This window comes from Oenanthe melanoleuca, chromosome 4 (genome assembly GCF_029582105.1).
Source record: "Oenanthe melanoleuca isolate GR-GAL-2019-014 chromosome 4, OMel1.0, whole genome shotgun sequence".
Lineage (NCBI taxonomy): Eukaryota > Metazoa > Chordata > Aves > Passeriformes > Muscicapidae > Oenanthe > Oenanthe melanoleuca.
In genome coordinates this window covers 16,850,855-16,867,831 of record NC_079337.1, presented here as the reverse complement: position 1 = coordinate 16,867,831, position 16,977 = coordinate 16,850,855, and the positions used below count along the sequence as shown (strand labels likewise).

At 44.2% G+C, this 16,977-nt stretch overlaps 1 protein-coding gene across 1 annotated transcript; it reads left to right on the top strand.

The window, feature by feature from the left end:
• The first annotated feature begins 74 nt into the window (after positions 1 to 74).
• On the top strand, positions 75 to 8,855 carry NOA1 (nitric oxide associated 1). Its single transcript, XM_056490512.1, has 7 exons — positions 75 to 1,035; positions 1,736 to 1,900; positions 2,602 to 2,798; positions 3,932 to 4,063; positions 5,549 to 5,665; positions 6,435 to 6,552; positions 7,131 to 8,855. The coding sequence occupies exons 1-7, from the start codon at positions 93 to 95 to the stop codon at positions 7,334 to 7,336; spliced, it is 1,878 nt and encodes a 625-aa protein (XP_056346487.1). The 5' UTR covers positions 75 to 92; the 3' UTR covers positions 7,337 to 8,855.
• Positions 8,856 to 16,977: the final 8,122 nt, after the last annotated feature.

Genomic DNA, 16,977 nt, shown 5'->3' with positions numbered 1-16,977 from the left:
TCCAGCCAGGCGCCAGCGCGCTGGGTGACGTCACTCCCGCGGCGCCCGCGCGCTGGATGACGTCAGGCGGCGGATGTCCCTGCGGGCCCGCCATGCTCCGCCTGGGCACCGCGCTCCTGGCCCGCCTGGCCCGGCCCCGCGCCCCGCTGCGGCGGTGCGGGGCGGCGGCGGGCGGCGGCGAGGAGCAGGAGCGCTTCGTCTTCCTCGAGTACGAGCCGGAGCCGGCTGAGAGAGCGGCGGCGGCGGCGGCGCTGCGCCGGCAGCGGGAGCTGAAGCCGCGGCGGGAGCGGCGGGCGCGGGGCGCGGCGGCGGCGGCGGCGGCAGTGCCGAGCGCGTCCGACCCGTCGGTGCCGCCGAGCGGCGTGAGCTGCTCGGGCTGCGGGGCCGAGCTGCAGTGCGGGGACGGCGGCGCGCCGGGCTTCGTGCCGGCCGAGAAGTACCGCAGCCTGCTGAGCGAGGGCCCGGCGGGGCTGCGCGGCGCCGTGTGCCAGCGGTGCTGGGCGCTGGCGCACCACGGCAGCGCGCTGCGGCTGCGGCTGCCGCCCGCCGAGCACCGCCGCGTGCTGAGCGCCGCCCTGCGCCGCCCGCCGCGCCACGGCCGCGGGCCGCTGCTGCTCTACGTGCTGGACGTGACCGAGCTGCCCGACCCCGTGCTGCCGCAGCTGCCCGCGCTGCTGGGCCCCGACGTGCCCGCCGCGGGCGTGCTGGTGGTGGGCAACAAGGTGGACCTGCTGCCCGCAGACTGCCGCGGGCACCTGGGGCGGCTGCGGCAGCGGGTGGCGGCGGCCTGCGCCCGGGCCGGGCTGCGGGGAGCCGCGCTGGTGGACATCCGCCTGGTGAGCGCCAAGACCGGCTACGGCGTGGAGGGGCTGGTCAGCCGGCTGCAGCGCTCCTGGAAGTCTGCCGGCGACGTCTACCTGCTGGGCGCCACCAACTCCGGCAAGTCCACGCTCTTCAACACCCTGCTGCGCTCCGACTACTGCAAGTCCCGCGCCCCCGACATCGTCGACAGGGCCACCGTGTCCCCGTGGCCAGGTCAGGGCACTGCTTGGCTCTTTGTATGGGGGATGTAGGGTGCGCAGTGGGTCTCTGGACTGCTCTTGGCCACCCCTGCGGCAGGAGAACCCGTCAGCAAAGTGACATCTGCCACCCTGAGCACCTCCGTAGTGGGCAGCAAGCTCCAGAGCTGTGCTGTGCTTCAAATTGTCACCTGCGAGGGGTGGCTGAAGTGTTTAACCCAGAGAAAGGGGGGTTTGGGAGACCTTATCACTCTCTGCATCTACCCAAAAGAAGTTGTAGCCAGGTGGGAGTCAGTCTTTTCTCCAAGGCAGCCAGTGACAGGAGAAGGGGACATAGCTTTAGCATGCACCAGGGCAGCTTTAGGTTAGACCTTAGCAGGAATTTCTTCATCAGAAGGGTGACTGGACATTGCAATGGACTACCTAGGGAGAGGATGGATTCAATGTTGAGACTTGTCTGGGCAAGCACTCAGCTTTGAGACCCTTTTATTCACACTATAAGTGAGAACAGGTCTTAAGCAGGTGGTCAGCTTGTTTTTGCCTCCCCAAGTGGGGAGGCTAGTACTTTATGGGAGCAGCTGTATTTCCAGTTCTGACTTTGTGTTACTGGGTTTCACCAAAGAATTAGAGAAGCAGTTTTTTGTAATCTTGTTCCTCAGAGCTGAAATGTAGCAGGTAGTCAGAGACTCGAAAGTGCCTTCTGCTTGTTTTTCCAGGAACAACTTTGAACCTGTTGAAATTTCCAATTATTAACCCTACGTGTGACAGGATATTCCGAAGGCAGGAGAGACTAAAAGAAGAGGCAACAAAAACAGAAGATCAACTAAGCACTGAAGAAAAAAAGTATCTTAATCAACTTAAAAAGCAAGGTTACCTAGTGGGTGAGTAAAGATGTTACCTTTCTGCCCCTGATAAAAACCCTGCATTACACAAAGGTTGAGTTGTTTTGAGCACTGTTTGTTCCCAGATTAATGGGGGTAAGACCTCTATCTCCTCCATAAACAGCATCATTAGTACTTTTGAATACCTGTCAGCTGCTGTAGTAGCAAAGGGTTCCTCTGTGCAATGCATCTCCTGTCTGAATGAGGGTGGCAAATTCTGATAGCTTAGTAATTTGCAAAGATATCACAATATGGGTCATCTCTTGTTCCCAAATAAAGAAAATTAATTTTAAATAACTGCATTTGGGCTGCAGGCTACAGAGGCTGTACATCAATTTAATATGTATTCAAAATAGGGGTTTACCAGAAGATAGCTCAGTTTTTCAGGTGATTCTGTGTTTGGCAGTCTGAGGCACTGAAAAAAGAAGGCAGCCTGTTTTACATTTAATTGGAAATAACAAAGTGTCTGTGATCTGGACCCTGCTGGGATTTTGGGGCATGAGGAGTGCTAAGCAAGACTTATAGAAGGGATTTCTTATCATTTTGGCTTTTGAACATACACATTTCTAGCCACATACTGTCTTTATCCCCTTTATATTAATGATGTGCATCTCTTTTAAGCCATCAAAGTGGCAGATGTTTAATTGAAAGAAAGCAAGCTAATAAGTAAATTACCAGGAAAACCTTTCATTTGAATCCAGGAAGAGTTGGAAGAACATTTCAACAGCAGGATTCTAGCACTGAGATTGACTTTGACCCTGACCTGCTCTCCTACAGCATGGATGAAGATCCTAGAGATCCCCCTAAGAAGCATGAGGAAAGGGAGGAGTTCACTCACAATGAAGTGAAGGATGCTCGGTGGTGTTTTGACACTCCAGGAATTGTAAAGGAAGACTGTGTAGGTACTCTGTGGTGCTGTGTCTCAGGGTGGCAGGGTGTGGGAGGGGTGTTCTGCCTTAGCTGTGCCTGTGGGAGGGTGTTTCTGCTGTAGTCCTGGCATTAGGATTCTCTTAGTTTGGGAATTGTGTTAAGATAAGGTTTGTATTTACTTGGGAGGAGTTCATGCTGTTGCATTTCTGAATAGTTCAATACTTACTGCCAGCTTTGCAAAGGGGGACTGCATCACCAAGCTTCCACAAGCTCTGAAGAAAGGGAAGTAAGACTGTTCTTAGCAAGTTCACACCAGCATCACCCAATGAAGCTGGCACTTCTTTAGTTCTCCCAGCCTATGGGAAAAGGTGGAGCTTAGGAGGATAACCAGAGTTTTATGACCAAACCACATCTTAGGGAAAGCATTCTCCTGAAACTAGGAGGATCTACAGTGTTGCTCCTACTGGCTCCAGTATGTCAGTAGAGCAATGCCCTACTGAAGCCAGTGCTGACAAAGTGCACATGTCCAAAAGAGGCATGATTTGAATTTTGGTCTTTTTAATAGCCATGCAGAACTGCAGGTCATCTTTTGGGGAAGATTAAATAGTACAAGGAGACAGGCAGGTTCTGAAGAGAATGAAGTGCAAGGACTGTGCTGGGACTTCACAGATCGTGTGCAGATGCTGCTTTCATGAACACTAGAAGACTCCTGGTTTTTTAGTGATGTATTTGTCAGACCATAACCTGCTTTACTAACCTGCACTTAGGTCTCTGATGGCCAGTGTAAAGACTGGTATCAGCTTAGAGATCTGGTTTGGTAACTTGAGATTGTGTGTGCTCTTCCCTTCTTCTGGAGTTGAATACATATGGAAAATACTTCCTGCATCCAGAAAAAGTTGCTGCTGCTTCTGATCAAAGTTTCAGATCAAATGCAGTCAGTGTTCAATCTGAGTGAAGGACAGGCAGATTGTCTGTGGCAGATTTTGGCAGAGGAGGATCTTCCTGTGTCTCGCTGACTATGTCAACCAGAATTGAACTGTTGTGTCAGATATTCTTGACATTGCTTTACTTGGTCTTTTTCCTTTATCAATATAATGCCAATGCTAACTTTGTTGTTCCCATTGGAACATCTGGAATGAGTTATGACAATTTATTTTGCAGGTTTTGAATCTCCTAACAGAGAAGGAAGTAAAGCTGGTTTTGCCATCACATGCAATTGTTCCACGGACCTTCATTCTCAAGCCAGGAATGGTCTTGTTTTTAGCAGCCTTGGGACGTATAGACTACTTAGAGGTAAGGGAAGAAGAGATTTTGGGAGCAGCTGTTTAATCTCTTACAGTATTATCAGCCATAAATGCTTTCTTGGGTAGCTTTCCCAGACCCTTTCATTGCTGTTTTGGAGATGATGAATCAGTTACTGGGTCACTGCATGAAGTCAGAATGCATTGGGATGGATAGTTGAGAGGTTTGTTACTTGTTACCAGCGTGCAATGTTACATAGTGTATAATGGGAGCTGCTTTTGAATGCTGACAAACACTTCAGTGTAATGTGCTTCCCATGACATATGAAAAGGCACGAGGGAGGGAGGGAGAATGCCAGAATTAACTGGAAGAATAGGTGGGTTTCCTCATTTCTGTGTTTTTGAAAGCTGTCTGCTAAGAGAGAAAAGCATAGACGTTTTTCTTTCCTGGCAGACCTCTGAGGAACTTGCCCGAGGAAGTAATTACTTGCACGGGTATTTTAATTTCTGTAAAAAATATTTTTCAAATGTGCTGTATGTGTCCACTGCTAATAATTTCTTCCATTTATTAAAAATCTTATGCCACACCTCTTTATTGAACTGTGTGGAGTTGACTTCTCATAATGATTTCTCTGTAAGAGGCTGTTTCTTTCATAAAATTAGACATTATCATAAGTTTCAGATCATTTTCTCACTAGTTTGCTGTGTTTTAGGGATGTGTATGGCTATTTCTTTGTTTCAGTCTGCTTTCCAAGATGTTCCATAAATATTGAATTGATACTTTGCTAAGGACTGCTGGAAGAAAACCAGAAAGGTGCAGGGGGCAGGGTTCTGTAAAGTAAAAAACGTGCCAGTGTGGCAGGAGCACACATTGATCTATCAGTCTTATGTATCTATATCCTCCTGAGATCTTGGAGGACAGATGTTCTCAGATCATGGCAGAAGCTCCTGCCTCAGCTTAGACCTCTGAAGGAATTTCTGCACTTATTTCTGGCTGCTGGTAGTGTTTGGAGAGGTCTCTCCCCTCTCTGACCTTGTTTGCCCTTCCTGCAAATGTGATGAGAGTGCCTGCTGAAATTGCTCCACCAACTTTGCACAGCTTGAGAGCAGCTGGAGCCAAGTACTGTTGAATGAGTGTTGTGTATTAGAAATGTAGAGTGATAGGAGAAGCAGCACCAGACCAGATGTCCATCACCTCTTGTGCTGAGTAACCCCACTGAGTTTGTTCTTGTGAATTAAATGCAAGCAAAGATCTCTCTTGGATGATTTACCTGAGCTGAGCAGCTGTGCTGGCAGTAAATATGGCATTGGGAGTGCTTTGAGGCAGGGTGGTAAAGCTGTGGGTCTTCTCTTCTAGAATCTCAAATCCCAGTTTTATATAAACCCTGGCTGCTGTCATTGGCAGAGGCTAGGACCTCTCAGACAGGAAAGGGTCATCAAGCAGGCAGGTTTTCAACATGCAGGAAAGAAATGGGGCAGGAGAGAGGAATTCAGGGCTGCTTTTCTGTTAGCATAATTAACATCCACTTTATTTCAGGGAGAAAAGCCTGCTTGGTTTTCTGTCTTGGCTTCCAATCTCTTGCCAGTCCATGTTACTACACTGAGTAATGCAGATGCCCTCTATGAGAAGCACGCAGGCCAAGAGTTCCTAAAGGTAAGGGGAGGTGCTGGGAGGAGCTTGTGGCTGCAGGTAGGCAGGACCCCTGTCTGGGGCACAACTGACAGGGAACATCCACAGGTATCAGGAGTTTGGGACTTGAGCAGTGGGTGAGTGGAGATGTGCAGTGTGGAGCAGTCTTGCACAGACTGCATGGCTGAGGTGTGTTAGGAGAGAGCGCTCAAGATGTGTTTTCAGCAGAGTTTCTGTTTCTAGCATTCAGTGCTCTGCTTACTCATTCTTGGCTCTTCATGAACAGCCTTAAAGTGCAGGCAGCAATGGGGATATTTTCCATGGCAAATGTGCAGAATGGGGTTTCAGAACATATTGCAGCTGAAAAGTTTACTTATCCTTTCTCTGCTGGAGCTTCTGCACATATCTTAATCTCTTGGTGGTCTGACTTTTTCCTTGTTCTGTGTAGCATAGCAGATTGATGGAGATGAGGTGAGCTGTCCCTATTCTGGTATTTCCATTCCTGTGCACACAGAGATCAAATGGTGTCACTCACATCAAGGCAGCTGGCCTGATCTACCAGCTGCATCCTGCAGTGGGCACTCCCCCTTTGCTCACAGGGTTCCTCTGGATGTGATCCTGACTCTGTACTGGCAAACCTGAAATAACTCCTGGAGGTTATTCAATCCAGTTCTTAATTGGCTAAGAAATGTTTAATGTCTTTATTCTCCCTTGTGTCTTGCTTGCCAGTTTAAGGTAGGAATGCTGAAGAATCTCTTGACTGTTAAATAATTTCCCTGTGTTTTAATCTTAGGTTCCCATGGGTGGGGAAGAGAGAATGAAAGAGTTCCCCCCACTTGTCCCTCAGGACATTACATTGAAAGGAATTGGTACCACTGAGGCAGTTGCAGATATCAAGCTTTCCTCTGCAGGTAATTTAATATTTCTTCATTAGTTTGCTTTGCAGGGTCTGCATCCTAGAAACATTGATAGGAAGAGGCTTCTGAAGGGGTGAAGCTGTATTTCCTGCTCAGAGCAGGACTGTCAACAACACAAAATCATGGCAGCCATGACATTGTCCAGCTGAAGTGTGGCTGCCTCCAAGAATGGAGATTGACAGCCATGCTTGTACAGGATGGCAACATTGGAATGCTTTATGCTCTGGCTGCCATACAGGTTCTACAGCATCAGGAATGGCTGTGACACTGTCAGCTGTCCAGGTGAGAGGGAAAGGGCCATTGATTGGAAAGCTTCATTCTTATGTTTTTGGTAGTTCCCACCATCCCTCTTAAGCTTACCAGGAAAGAGCTGTGTCTGAAAAAGGTGGATTTAGGTGCTGCCTTCTGTTGGAAAAGGGCTGGATATGACCTTTGAGCTTGGTTTCTTAAGCAGCCACATGAGGGCAGCTCAGATTTTTAGTCACTCTGGGAGGCAGTAGTTTGTGTCAGAACCTTGTTTTGATCCTGAGGCCTTGTTTTCCTCACTGTCCATATTCTCTCTGTCTGTGCAGGCTGGGTGGCTGTGACAGCTCATGCAGAAGAGGAGTTGCTGCTCCGAGCCTACGCTCCCAAGGGCACTGCCCTGGTGGTGAGGGAGCCTCCCCTTTTGCCTTACATCAGTGCCATCAGAGGGGCCAGGATCCCAGGCACTCCTGCCTACAGGACCAAAAAGCCTCCTTCCTTTGTGGAGAACCTGAGAGCCACAGGAAGCAGATAGTGCTTCTCATCATCTGAGCAAGGCAGAAGGCAGCAGCCCACGGAGAGCCTTGTGGCTTACTGGTATTCAGAGAATGTTGGACTCATTTTGAAAGGCCAGCAGGTACATTCTGGAAAGCAGGTCTGGGGAGCAGCACCACAAGTCCACATCTGATCCAGCTGCTGAACTGCAGCCTTTTGAATGAACTGAGGGGCTGGGACCTTGCTTTTGGGGGGGGAAACAGCTTCTCCCTGGGATCTGCATTGACAGGCAGATCCCTTTACCTATCCCCTCATGAAATACAGGGTGGAAACTCACCTGCCTGACCTGGTCTGACTTTGCTGCTCATAGAAAAGGTGGTTTCTTGCAGGCATGCTCCCTCATGTCAGAAATCATCACCTTGTTATTAAGGTGTTTCCATAGATAGGTTTTGGAGGGAGTTGCAAGGAACAGGGAATGCCCCAGTGTGGGTATGGCCCTCCTAGTGGCTGATACTGATTCAACAACATCGACCAAAAGTTGTGTCCTTTCTCTCCTTCAGCATCAGGAGCAGATTACAGTGTGCAGTATCCTGTTTTTGGATGCAGGAAAACTGATTTAATGAAAAGCAAGTCTGCTCATGTGCCTGAAGTGGAAAGTTTTGCAATTCACTGCTTTGATTTGGTTTCTGTAGCTTGGGTACAGGTTTTTGAAACCAAGGGTATAGAATAAAACTTTTCAAAGACACTTTTTTGTTGACCTTGTTAACAAAGCACTCCTTGTGTGGGCATAAGCATCTTACTAAACACATGAAAGGTCCAGTGCAATAATAAACATGCTCAATCTGCCAGACAGGCAGACTGAGAGACACATGGCCAGCCAGTCTGCTGAAAAAGAGGCAAAACAAAGAGTATCGTCTTATCTCCTTAACCATTTCACTGATGTTTTTCTCCTCAGTCTGTTGGTCCCCAGAAGTGGCTCTGCTGTCCTTGGGTCCTTGGCTGTTGTACTGAAGAAGCCTGGGTGATCAGCAGAAATCATTGGCTCGTTCAGCATCCTCTTCTCAGCATTGATGCCTTTGGGATGTATTGACATTCCTTTGCCCTGCACTTTGTTTCCCCCCATTTTCAGCCCAGACCCACTATGTGGGTCTGTTCAGCCCCTGCTTACTTAGGGCTGCTCTCATCCCCCATGTAAGGCTGCCAGGATCTCCTGTGGAGCTGCTTTCCATGCTCTGCCACTTCCTTCCCCTCTTCCTTGCCCTGCACTGCTGCCTCCATCCCTGCTTCCCACGCTGGGATCTGGTGAGATGGGGTGGGCCAAGTGGGGCCATAGTGGGTGTGAGAAGCACTGGGTGTGTGGGGTTTGAAGTTTGGCACTGCCTTGAGGGAATTCCCTGCCCTTACTGGCAGCTGCCCAGTTCACCCTGTGTAGAAAATCAGTTGTTCTTTGTGAAGGTCAATGTGCTTCCAGTGAACACAGGGAATGTGGTTCATGTGTATTCAGTCTGTGTCTAGACTAGAGTTCCTCCTGTACATTAAACAAAATATGTGCACCCTCACCTTGACTTATTCTCAGGAAGTCTTTTCTAGCTCTTTCTAGAAGAAAAAAGCCTATGGCAGCATGTTCCTCCCTGCTCAGGCTGTGACTCACACAGCTCTCTTGTTTTCCTTCCATTTCTCTGTTGTGAAAGCCAGCACATGTGTGGCCACTCTTTGGGTGTGCTTGGCAAACATCAGAGCGCAGGCAGCAAGCTCCAGAATGTGTTTTTTCCAGCATGGATATATAGGACTGTAGCTGTCTTCCTGGCTGGATTTCTTTTTGCTGTTGGCAGGCCTCACATTTGGCTGCCAAAATACTGAAGGAGTTGCCAGCAGGACTGATGTGAGGATTATCTGTTTTAGCTGTGCTGATCTTCACAATGCTGTGATTTTCAATTTCCCCTTCACAAAGGGAAAAAACACCATCTTTTTAATGTTTAAGAACAAGATTCTAGAACTTGTTTTTTTTTCCTGAGAGATTCTTTTTAAAATTACTTTTGTGGTGATGGAAGAGAAAGTGCTGTGTTTATCTCAACTGTTGTAGAGGGACTGGTCTGCTGTGTGTGTTACAAATTCTGCCCATTCTTTTTGAGCAGGCCATGGATTTATCATGTACTTTCCTTGACTTGCTCATAGCTAAATGGGAGAACCATGTTGCTTTGTGTATCTTGAACATTTTTAAGCTGGCAAGAGGCTGTACAACTTTTGTGTCTAGAAACAGCATGAACAAGTCATGTTGTTCAGTTTGTCTTAGGCCAGAATACTGGGAGGAATGCAAAAGAATACTGAGACAGAGACCTCTGCATCTTGAACAAATGCACTAATCCAAACTTCTTCCTGGATGATTTACATGCATCAGATGGTGGTGAGAGTATCAAGGTCTACCAGAACTGCCAGCTTAATATCATTACTCAAAGCAGATGAAGGTATTGAAAGACACCAAAGTGACACCTATTCTTTTCATCCTTGGCTGTATGACAGGTGTGTGGATGATGTACATCATGAAAAGGGACTGGTAGACAGCACTTCTCCCAAGGTCAGAGGTCTGAAAGGCACTGTAGCCTTGTGGGGCAGAAGCCACTGTAAAGTTCTTGTGGGGGTGATGCAATCCTGCAGTGCCTGAATTCAGAGCTGTGCTTACAGGCCACAAGAGAATCCATCACTCCTACCTCTCTAGATCTAGCTTAAAAGTATCTTAGGTACTGATTTCCATAAAAACACTCATTGCTGAGCATAATAGTCATGGGCTGCCGAGGTGAATACCCCTGGCTCTGCCTTTTTTGTTTTGTAAAGTTCTCACACGTTTGGCTTTAGTTCTCCTTGGAGCACTGCCTGGGGTGGTGTCACTCCATTCCCAATGTGAAACAGACTCTAATTTGCACAGACTGTTCCTCAAACTTTTTTAGAAGAATAAAAGTTTGGATATGTTTCCATCAGTGAAATGTCTGGAAAAAGAAAGGTAAAAAGATTAAGAGCTTCAGACACTCAAAAAATGAAGAGGGAAAAAGCTGGAGCAAAGAAGAAAAAAAGTAAGTAGCAGAAACTGCTTAAAAGAGGACTGCATTTAGAGACAATAAGATTTAAATTTTGTGGTCTTATGTGCAAATCTCACCACAGGAACACTTCAAAACTAGGGCCTGGACTTTTGGGCCCCACTGCCCTTAAAAGAGTTCTAGAATGGGGTACAATTGACAAATGTTATGGAAACAGAGGGAAATGTAAATAGCTACAGTTTTTCTTCACAAAACTGTCAGAAATCTGTCCACAGATATCAAATACGTCTCTGTGATATGATGTATGCTCCACAACCAAAATTACAAAAGAAAATGTACTATATTTAAGGATACACCTGAGCCCAGCAAGCAGTTCTTGAGATCAGAAACAATACCTTTACACATTTACACATTTGCTAATTGAAAATAAAAATATAACTAAAAAATTAGTCCTGATCTTTCCCTGTGCACAGTAGATTGTACTGCATTTACTGAAATTAACAAACAGGTATATAGTCACAGGAATTTTGAAATTTTAAATTAAGCTATCTATAACTATGAAAGAGAAGTTTTATTTTACACCTCTAGAACATTTGGTGTGCTTTGGTTTATTTGTTTACAAGATGAGAAAACCACTTGTACAGTAACATTCTGTATTTGCAAAACAAGCACATTTAATTTTTGAAAAACACAGTGAAACGAGGGAAGCCTGACTTCTAAAAGTCAAGGTAGGCAAAGTTAGAGGTTAGAAGCAGGTCCATGAGGTTTCAAATGTCAGATTTGCCATGATAATAAAATCCTGCAACTACAAAACAAGTTGTAAACATTAGCAATGGGACAAGAAAATAACAAATTCACATAAAAAAGTTCTGAGAATTTGCTGAACCTCTTGCAGTAATGACAAGCAGAGGAAGTATGGGAAAAGAGAGAAAAGAAGAAAAATACTATAAAAACATGATATACAACAGAGGGAGGTTAACCTCACTGACATGCTGTTCATACTTCATTACTCTATGATCCACAGGCAGAGCTTTGAGCATATTACTCCTTTTTGTCCAAAGAATAAGGCAAATTTAGAGAATTCCTTCCAATATGTATTAGGAAGCATGTCAGACAGCATGCATGCATCTAAGTCTTTCAAATTAGTGCCTTAGGGGACATCTTTTTCCTGATGTGAGCTAACTGAAATGCAGTAAATACCTTTGACTAGAACCTAGCAGGCAATGAATGAACTGACACAGGGATTCACTGGGCAAAATTCACTGGGCACCTTTAGATGAGTGAGGGAAATGGCAGACTGCCACTTGGTTTACTGCTGGCAGTCCTGTTTGAGAACTGGCCAATGAAGCCAGTTCATACTAAATTTTAGGCTGCTCAGTTTATTTAAACATGGTACTGGTGGGATACACCCTGAGGATGACCAACAGTGATGTCAGAACTTCGCAGTAAGGAAAGTTCTGTGGCAAAGAAGGGAATGAACTGTATGCTGTTTATGAAAAAATGTGTGATTGACCCATTTCATATCTTACAGTAAATCAATAGGTGCTCTTGTGGGATGAAACCCTCAGCAAATTAACAATGTGTAATGCCCTTGACAAATGAAAACCCTGAGAGCTGGGTAAGAATACTGAGTCATTGAGAAAGCAGTGGGGGTACCAATAAATGACATTTATTAGCCTAACTCCACAAGGACTGGCAAATTCTATTCTCCCCATTCTTAAGCCTACAAAAAAAGGAAAACTAAAGACAAAGGGAGTCAGGAGGAGGCTGAGGGTCGTCAGTGCCCTCTGAAAGAGAGACATGTAGAAGGGCATGCTTAAGAAAGACACCAAAACTCCAGTAAGCCTAGAAATGAAACAACCAGAAATAAAATTGCTGATGTTTCCCAGCAGTGCAGGCCAAAACAGTCCTGTTTGAACCATTCAGAGGCTTAGGTTAGGGTTATGATACCTGATTCTGGAAAGGCAGCCTTTCAGTCAGGTTTTGATTGAGGGGACTCTGTGGAATCACTGCAGAGTGCACTGCTCTTGGCCGGGTAATGGAGCATGAGAGAGGTGAAGCTGATGGTGGTCAAAGGAGCAACACACCACAAATGAAAGGAACTGGCTCAAGTGGAAATGAACACCACTGAGAGTGAGTGCAGAACTGCTGTACTCAGAGTTATCTGTGTGTACAGATCATTTCACTGTCAAGCTGGAGATCATCAAACATGCCTAATTCTTAGATAACTAAATTGTGTTAAAGCTGTCATTTATGCTAAGCAAAGAGAAATTCTAGCAAAACAACAAATGAACAAAACCAAAGCAAGCCCTTCAGTGCATTTTGGGCAGCCTCACTGAAAGTCAAGGTCAACCAACACAACAGGATGAAAATAATCACATGTATAAATCCTTAAAATGCTACTTGTAAGGGAAAGTATGCATTACATTCAATTAGTTATGAAAAAAATCTCTGCATGTGACTGTAATTTTTGAAAATTATGTCCTTTTCTGTGTTAACATGTTTATCTTCAACTACATTATGAACATACATTGGTAAATTGATATTTGCACCAATCTATTTCCAGTCTTCTAATGTCCATGACAAAATCTAAGTGTAAGGAAAGTGACATCCTTCCATTTTCTGCCAACAGGTCAGCTTTTGAAAAAGCATAAGGAATAATATATATGCTTCTGATATTCAACAGTCTGTCAAAAAAGTTTTATGTTGTTTTGAGTTCTCCTGAAATTGCATCACATTTACATCAAATCTCAAAAACATTTGTCGTGCTGGTAAGAAGATGAAAACCTAGATGGAAATGGATATAGGTTTAAAACGAAAGAAAACCTTCTCTTTTATTGCTTTTAATCTTCTAACTTCAATTAAAATGATTTCTAAGAGACATGCCAGTGGCTGCCTGAAGGAAATACATTTTCTGTTGATAACAGTAGTGACTGTATTTTATTCATATTTGTGATAGATGGGATACTGGTTTGACTGGGGCTTATTTACTTAGGTGCATATAAAAGTTTAAATGATAGATTAGATTATTAATTCTTTCTGTGTTTACACAATGAGTAAACATAATAGCATTCCTGCTGATACTGCCACTGATTTTTATTTACTTTCCAGAGTATGATGCATAGTGAGGTTTTACAACACACAGTATATTTGAGCTTTGCTTTACTTCTGCTTTTACCTAAACCCTCTTTCACTTGAAAGCATCTAAGCACTGCATAATTACTGAGCAACGTGGCCCAAGGAATCTGTGGATTTGTAATTGTGTAACCTGCCACTAAACATTACATCTTTAGTGGGATACATCTTCCTTAAGCATCCAGACATTTTCTGTTTCTAGAATGCTGGAAATAAGCCAGAACTATCTTGGTTGGATCTCTTTTTCTTCCTGGAGATTTACCACAGTTGAAAAAAAAGGACCTGCAGAATAATTCAGAATAATTTATACCTTCACAATACTGGAGTCTTTGGAGCTTTTTCTACATCTTTTTGCAAATGGAATAATGAATTACCAGGAACCCAAATGTGATTAATTAGCTCTTCAGGCAGTCAGATAACCAGGGAAAATAGAGACAAAGGTAAATCAGATTGGGAAAAATATCCTTCAAAAATATCCTACTGGGAAAGTTTCAAAAAGGGAAAACAAAAAGCCTTTCACTGAGCATGCTGTAAAAGCTGAAATACTTGAAAATAACCTAATCATATCACAGATTTTTCATTAAAGTTTTATGTGGTCAATATATGAGTAAAAACGTTTTGGATTCCCACGCATGAGTGCTCCTGAATATTTCTTTCTGACTCTGATTTCTGAAATGATATATACCTTTACATTTGCTCTTGGGTTCCTGCAGCTTACTTCTGCTAAATGTTGATGTAACTTAATTTCCCAAACATAAAATGGCCTTCTGAACTTTCCAACTTCTTGGGAAAATGAATATTTTAACAGTACTCACAAATAACTGCCAAGTATTTTCAATGCCTTGCCCCTCAAACAGCCATAAAATTAAAAATAGCCAATCACAGAAATGACTGTAGACCTCCAAATTTTTTTCAATTTTAGTGTTTTCGCCTTCCTCTGAGTGGCTTATGATAGAGATGAAAACAGCTGCTGCAGGAAAAAAAAAAAAAAAAAAAAAAGGTAGAGGGGCAGAACTGACCATAATTCAAAAGAAATCACTAATTATGGGTATAGGAGTGAGGGATGCTGAAAAGAGACCAAGAACTGACTTTATGGTTCCTTGGTTCTCTATATGTAACATTAATGTACTCTGGGTCAGTGGATAAATGAGTTAAGAGGGAAGACAAAAGAATGAAGCATGAAAACAAGAACCAGTGAAATTGCTCCTCCTTTTGTACTTGCTCTTTCAGTGAGTTGCCATTAATTTAATCCATGATGACATGGTGCTACACATCAGCCTGGGTATCAGTCTGATCAAATGGCAGAATCCAGGGAGCACGAAGTGTGACTGGCCCTCAGGTGCTCTAGGAATGCAAACAGTCCAGTTATGGCTCATGGGTGAGACATGGGATACATGAAAGAGAAGTTCTACAGACCTTTCAGCATTAATTAACTATTGCATACTGGTCTGTGATGACACTGAACACATTCTACAAAACATTTCAAAAAACCGTGGTGACTGCAAAAACAAATACAACTCTAACATTTACTTTTCAAATGCTTGGTGCAAGTGAAGAACAATTCTATAATATCCACAGCAATGCCTTCTTATTAAATTCATGGAGTGTGGATATATTTTAGATCTGTAAGTACTTGCATAATGAGCATACTTGATAAATAATTACTAAGTTACAGTTAATGGTCCAATTAATTATGAGAAAATCAATTTGAAAAGTTGAAATTGAGAAGCCTTATAGGTTGCAGTAAGAAGACATGAAGACCAGATGAAAGGAAAAGGTAAATCAATTAAAATGTCATCTAAGTCAACTTCATAATTTTTAAGACAATGAAGAGGGGTGGGCAGCTTCCATCCTACTGCTGAGATATTTTTCTGCCATTGGGATTTCTAACACCATTAGCTCTGATCCTCTGAACCTTTGCACAGTGCTCTGCCTATTCCCCAGAGACCATTAGTCTCACTGAACTTAGCCTGCTTTCCCTGAGGGAGGTTTGCACACATAAACAGAGATGCTTGAAAGCTTCTCTGTTTAATAAGACATTATTGCTTTCTATGAATTGGAGCATTTCCATTCATTTTTGTAGGCTAAACATAGGGCTTATAGCAAATACAGCTAGATCATGAGTACAAAGGTGATGGTGCCTCTAGCACTGCCCTCAGCTTTGATGGCTCTTGTTTGGCACATATCTGGCAGCAGCAAACTTCAGACCAAATTCTACCAAAAGCAAGAGCCTGGGCCAGTCTGGCTGTACAGGACTGAGCTGCACATTAGCCACACTATGGGGAACAGAAAAGATAATTTAAGGTTTGCTTTTTTAAAGAGAGAGTATAGCCAGTGCCTTACAATAGAAGAGCTGAAGGGCAGAGGGTGAATTGCCTTTCTGTGAGCCAGCATTGCAGTCACTCGAGCATGACAAGACAGGAGGGGGAAAGCAGCATCTTGGAAGAGTTTGGGAAATTCTGGTGTTCACTTTGTTTAATCACTTCAAAGCACAATCTCTACTTTTCACGTGTTGCTTTCCAAGTTCTCCCATGTCTCAGTCATGCCTCCATGCATCAGCAGATTCACTTTTCCAACAGCACTTGAGGTGAGGAGAGAATATCTGCAGCTTTAATAATGAGAATTTTCAGATGTGTATATGTTTTTAATGAGCAGAGTGCTGCATATGTTTTATTGATAGCAAAGAGAAAAGACCACCTGGCTATTTCACCACACCAGTGTGACAGATAGTCCTCAATGGATAAATGAGGGCTTCCTTTATGCTCCTGTGGCTATCTTGCCACGGAGGGTGGGCTGTGAGTGAGAACAGAAATACAGATATCCCAGCTCAGCTGACTGTGGATAACTGTACTGAGCGTCAGTCTTCACAGTCAGTGAAAAAGAGGAAATCTGGATGTGTCCTAGTGCTTTTCACAGTGAGAACAAGCTGATTGGTAAAGATTTGTTTTGTTTGCTTTCAAGAAATTACCAATTGTCATCCTGATTCAAACATCTCTGTGTTGCTAATCACAATTACTGATGCTCCCCAACCAATCTTTCAGTAATTGTTCATATTGTTCTTTTTCCTTGGTGTTTTCCTATTGTGTTATTTCAGATGTCTGCTTCAACACTCACCACACACTGTCTTACAGAGCTGTACTGTAACACAAATGTTTTCACCAAAGGAAGCAGGCACTGTTGAGGTGTGATTGGCATCAGGTGATAACTGGGGGGAAAAAAACTGCATAGGGTAATACTTGATGCTCAGTTCCACCTGAATAGAAACTGCAATGGTAATTCATAAATGAGAGATATATATGAAGTAAAAGCAAAGCCAAGCCAGTCTGAAAAATACAGGATCTGCTTTAAGATGCTCTTGGTCTTACCACCCACCACACTTAGAAAACCACACCACCTACCAAGAAAATAGTGGGTTTATACTATGTACCTGTATGCTCAGAGACAGATCACCAAAAATAGCATATTTGTAAAGGTATTTAGGGGCAGTTAATTTCTAGTGATTTTACTGAGTTAC

What these genes read in the sequence shown, in the direction of transcription:
- NOA1 (XM_056490512.1), top strand. Translation starts at nt 93, where the DNA reads ATGCTCCGCCTGGGCACCGCGCTCCTGGCCCGCCTGGCCCGGCCCCGC. An exon ending in AAAGCAAGGTTACCTAGTGG is followed by an intron (nt 1,901 to 2,601) that starts GTGAGTAAAGAT and finishes ATTTGAATCCAG; the next exon opens with GAAGAGTTGGAAGAACATTT. An exon ending in TATCAAGCTTTCCTCTGCAG is followed by an intron (nt 6,553 to 7,130) that starts GTAATTTAATAT and finishes CTGTCTGTGCAG; the next exon opens with GCTGGGTGGCTGTGACAGCT.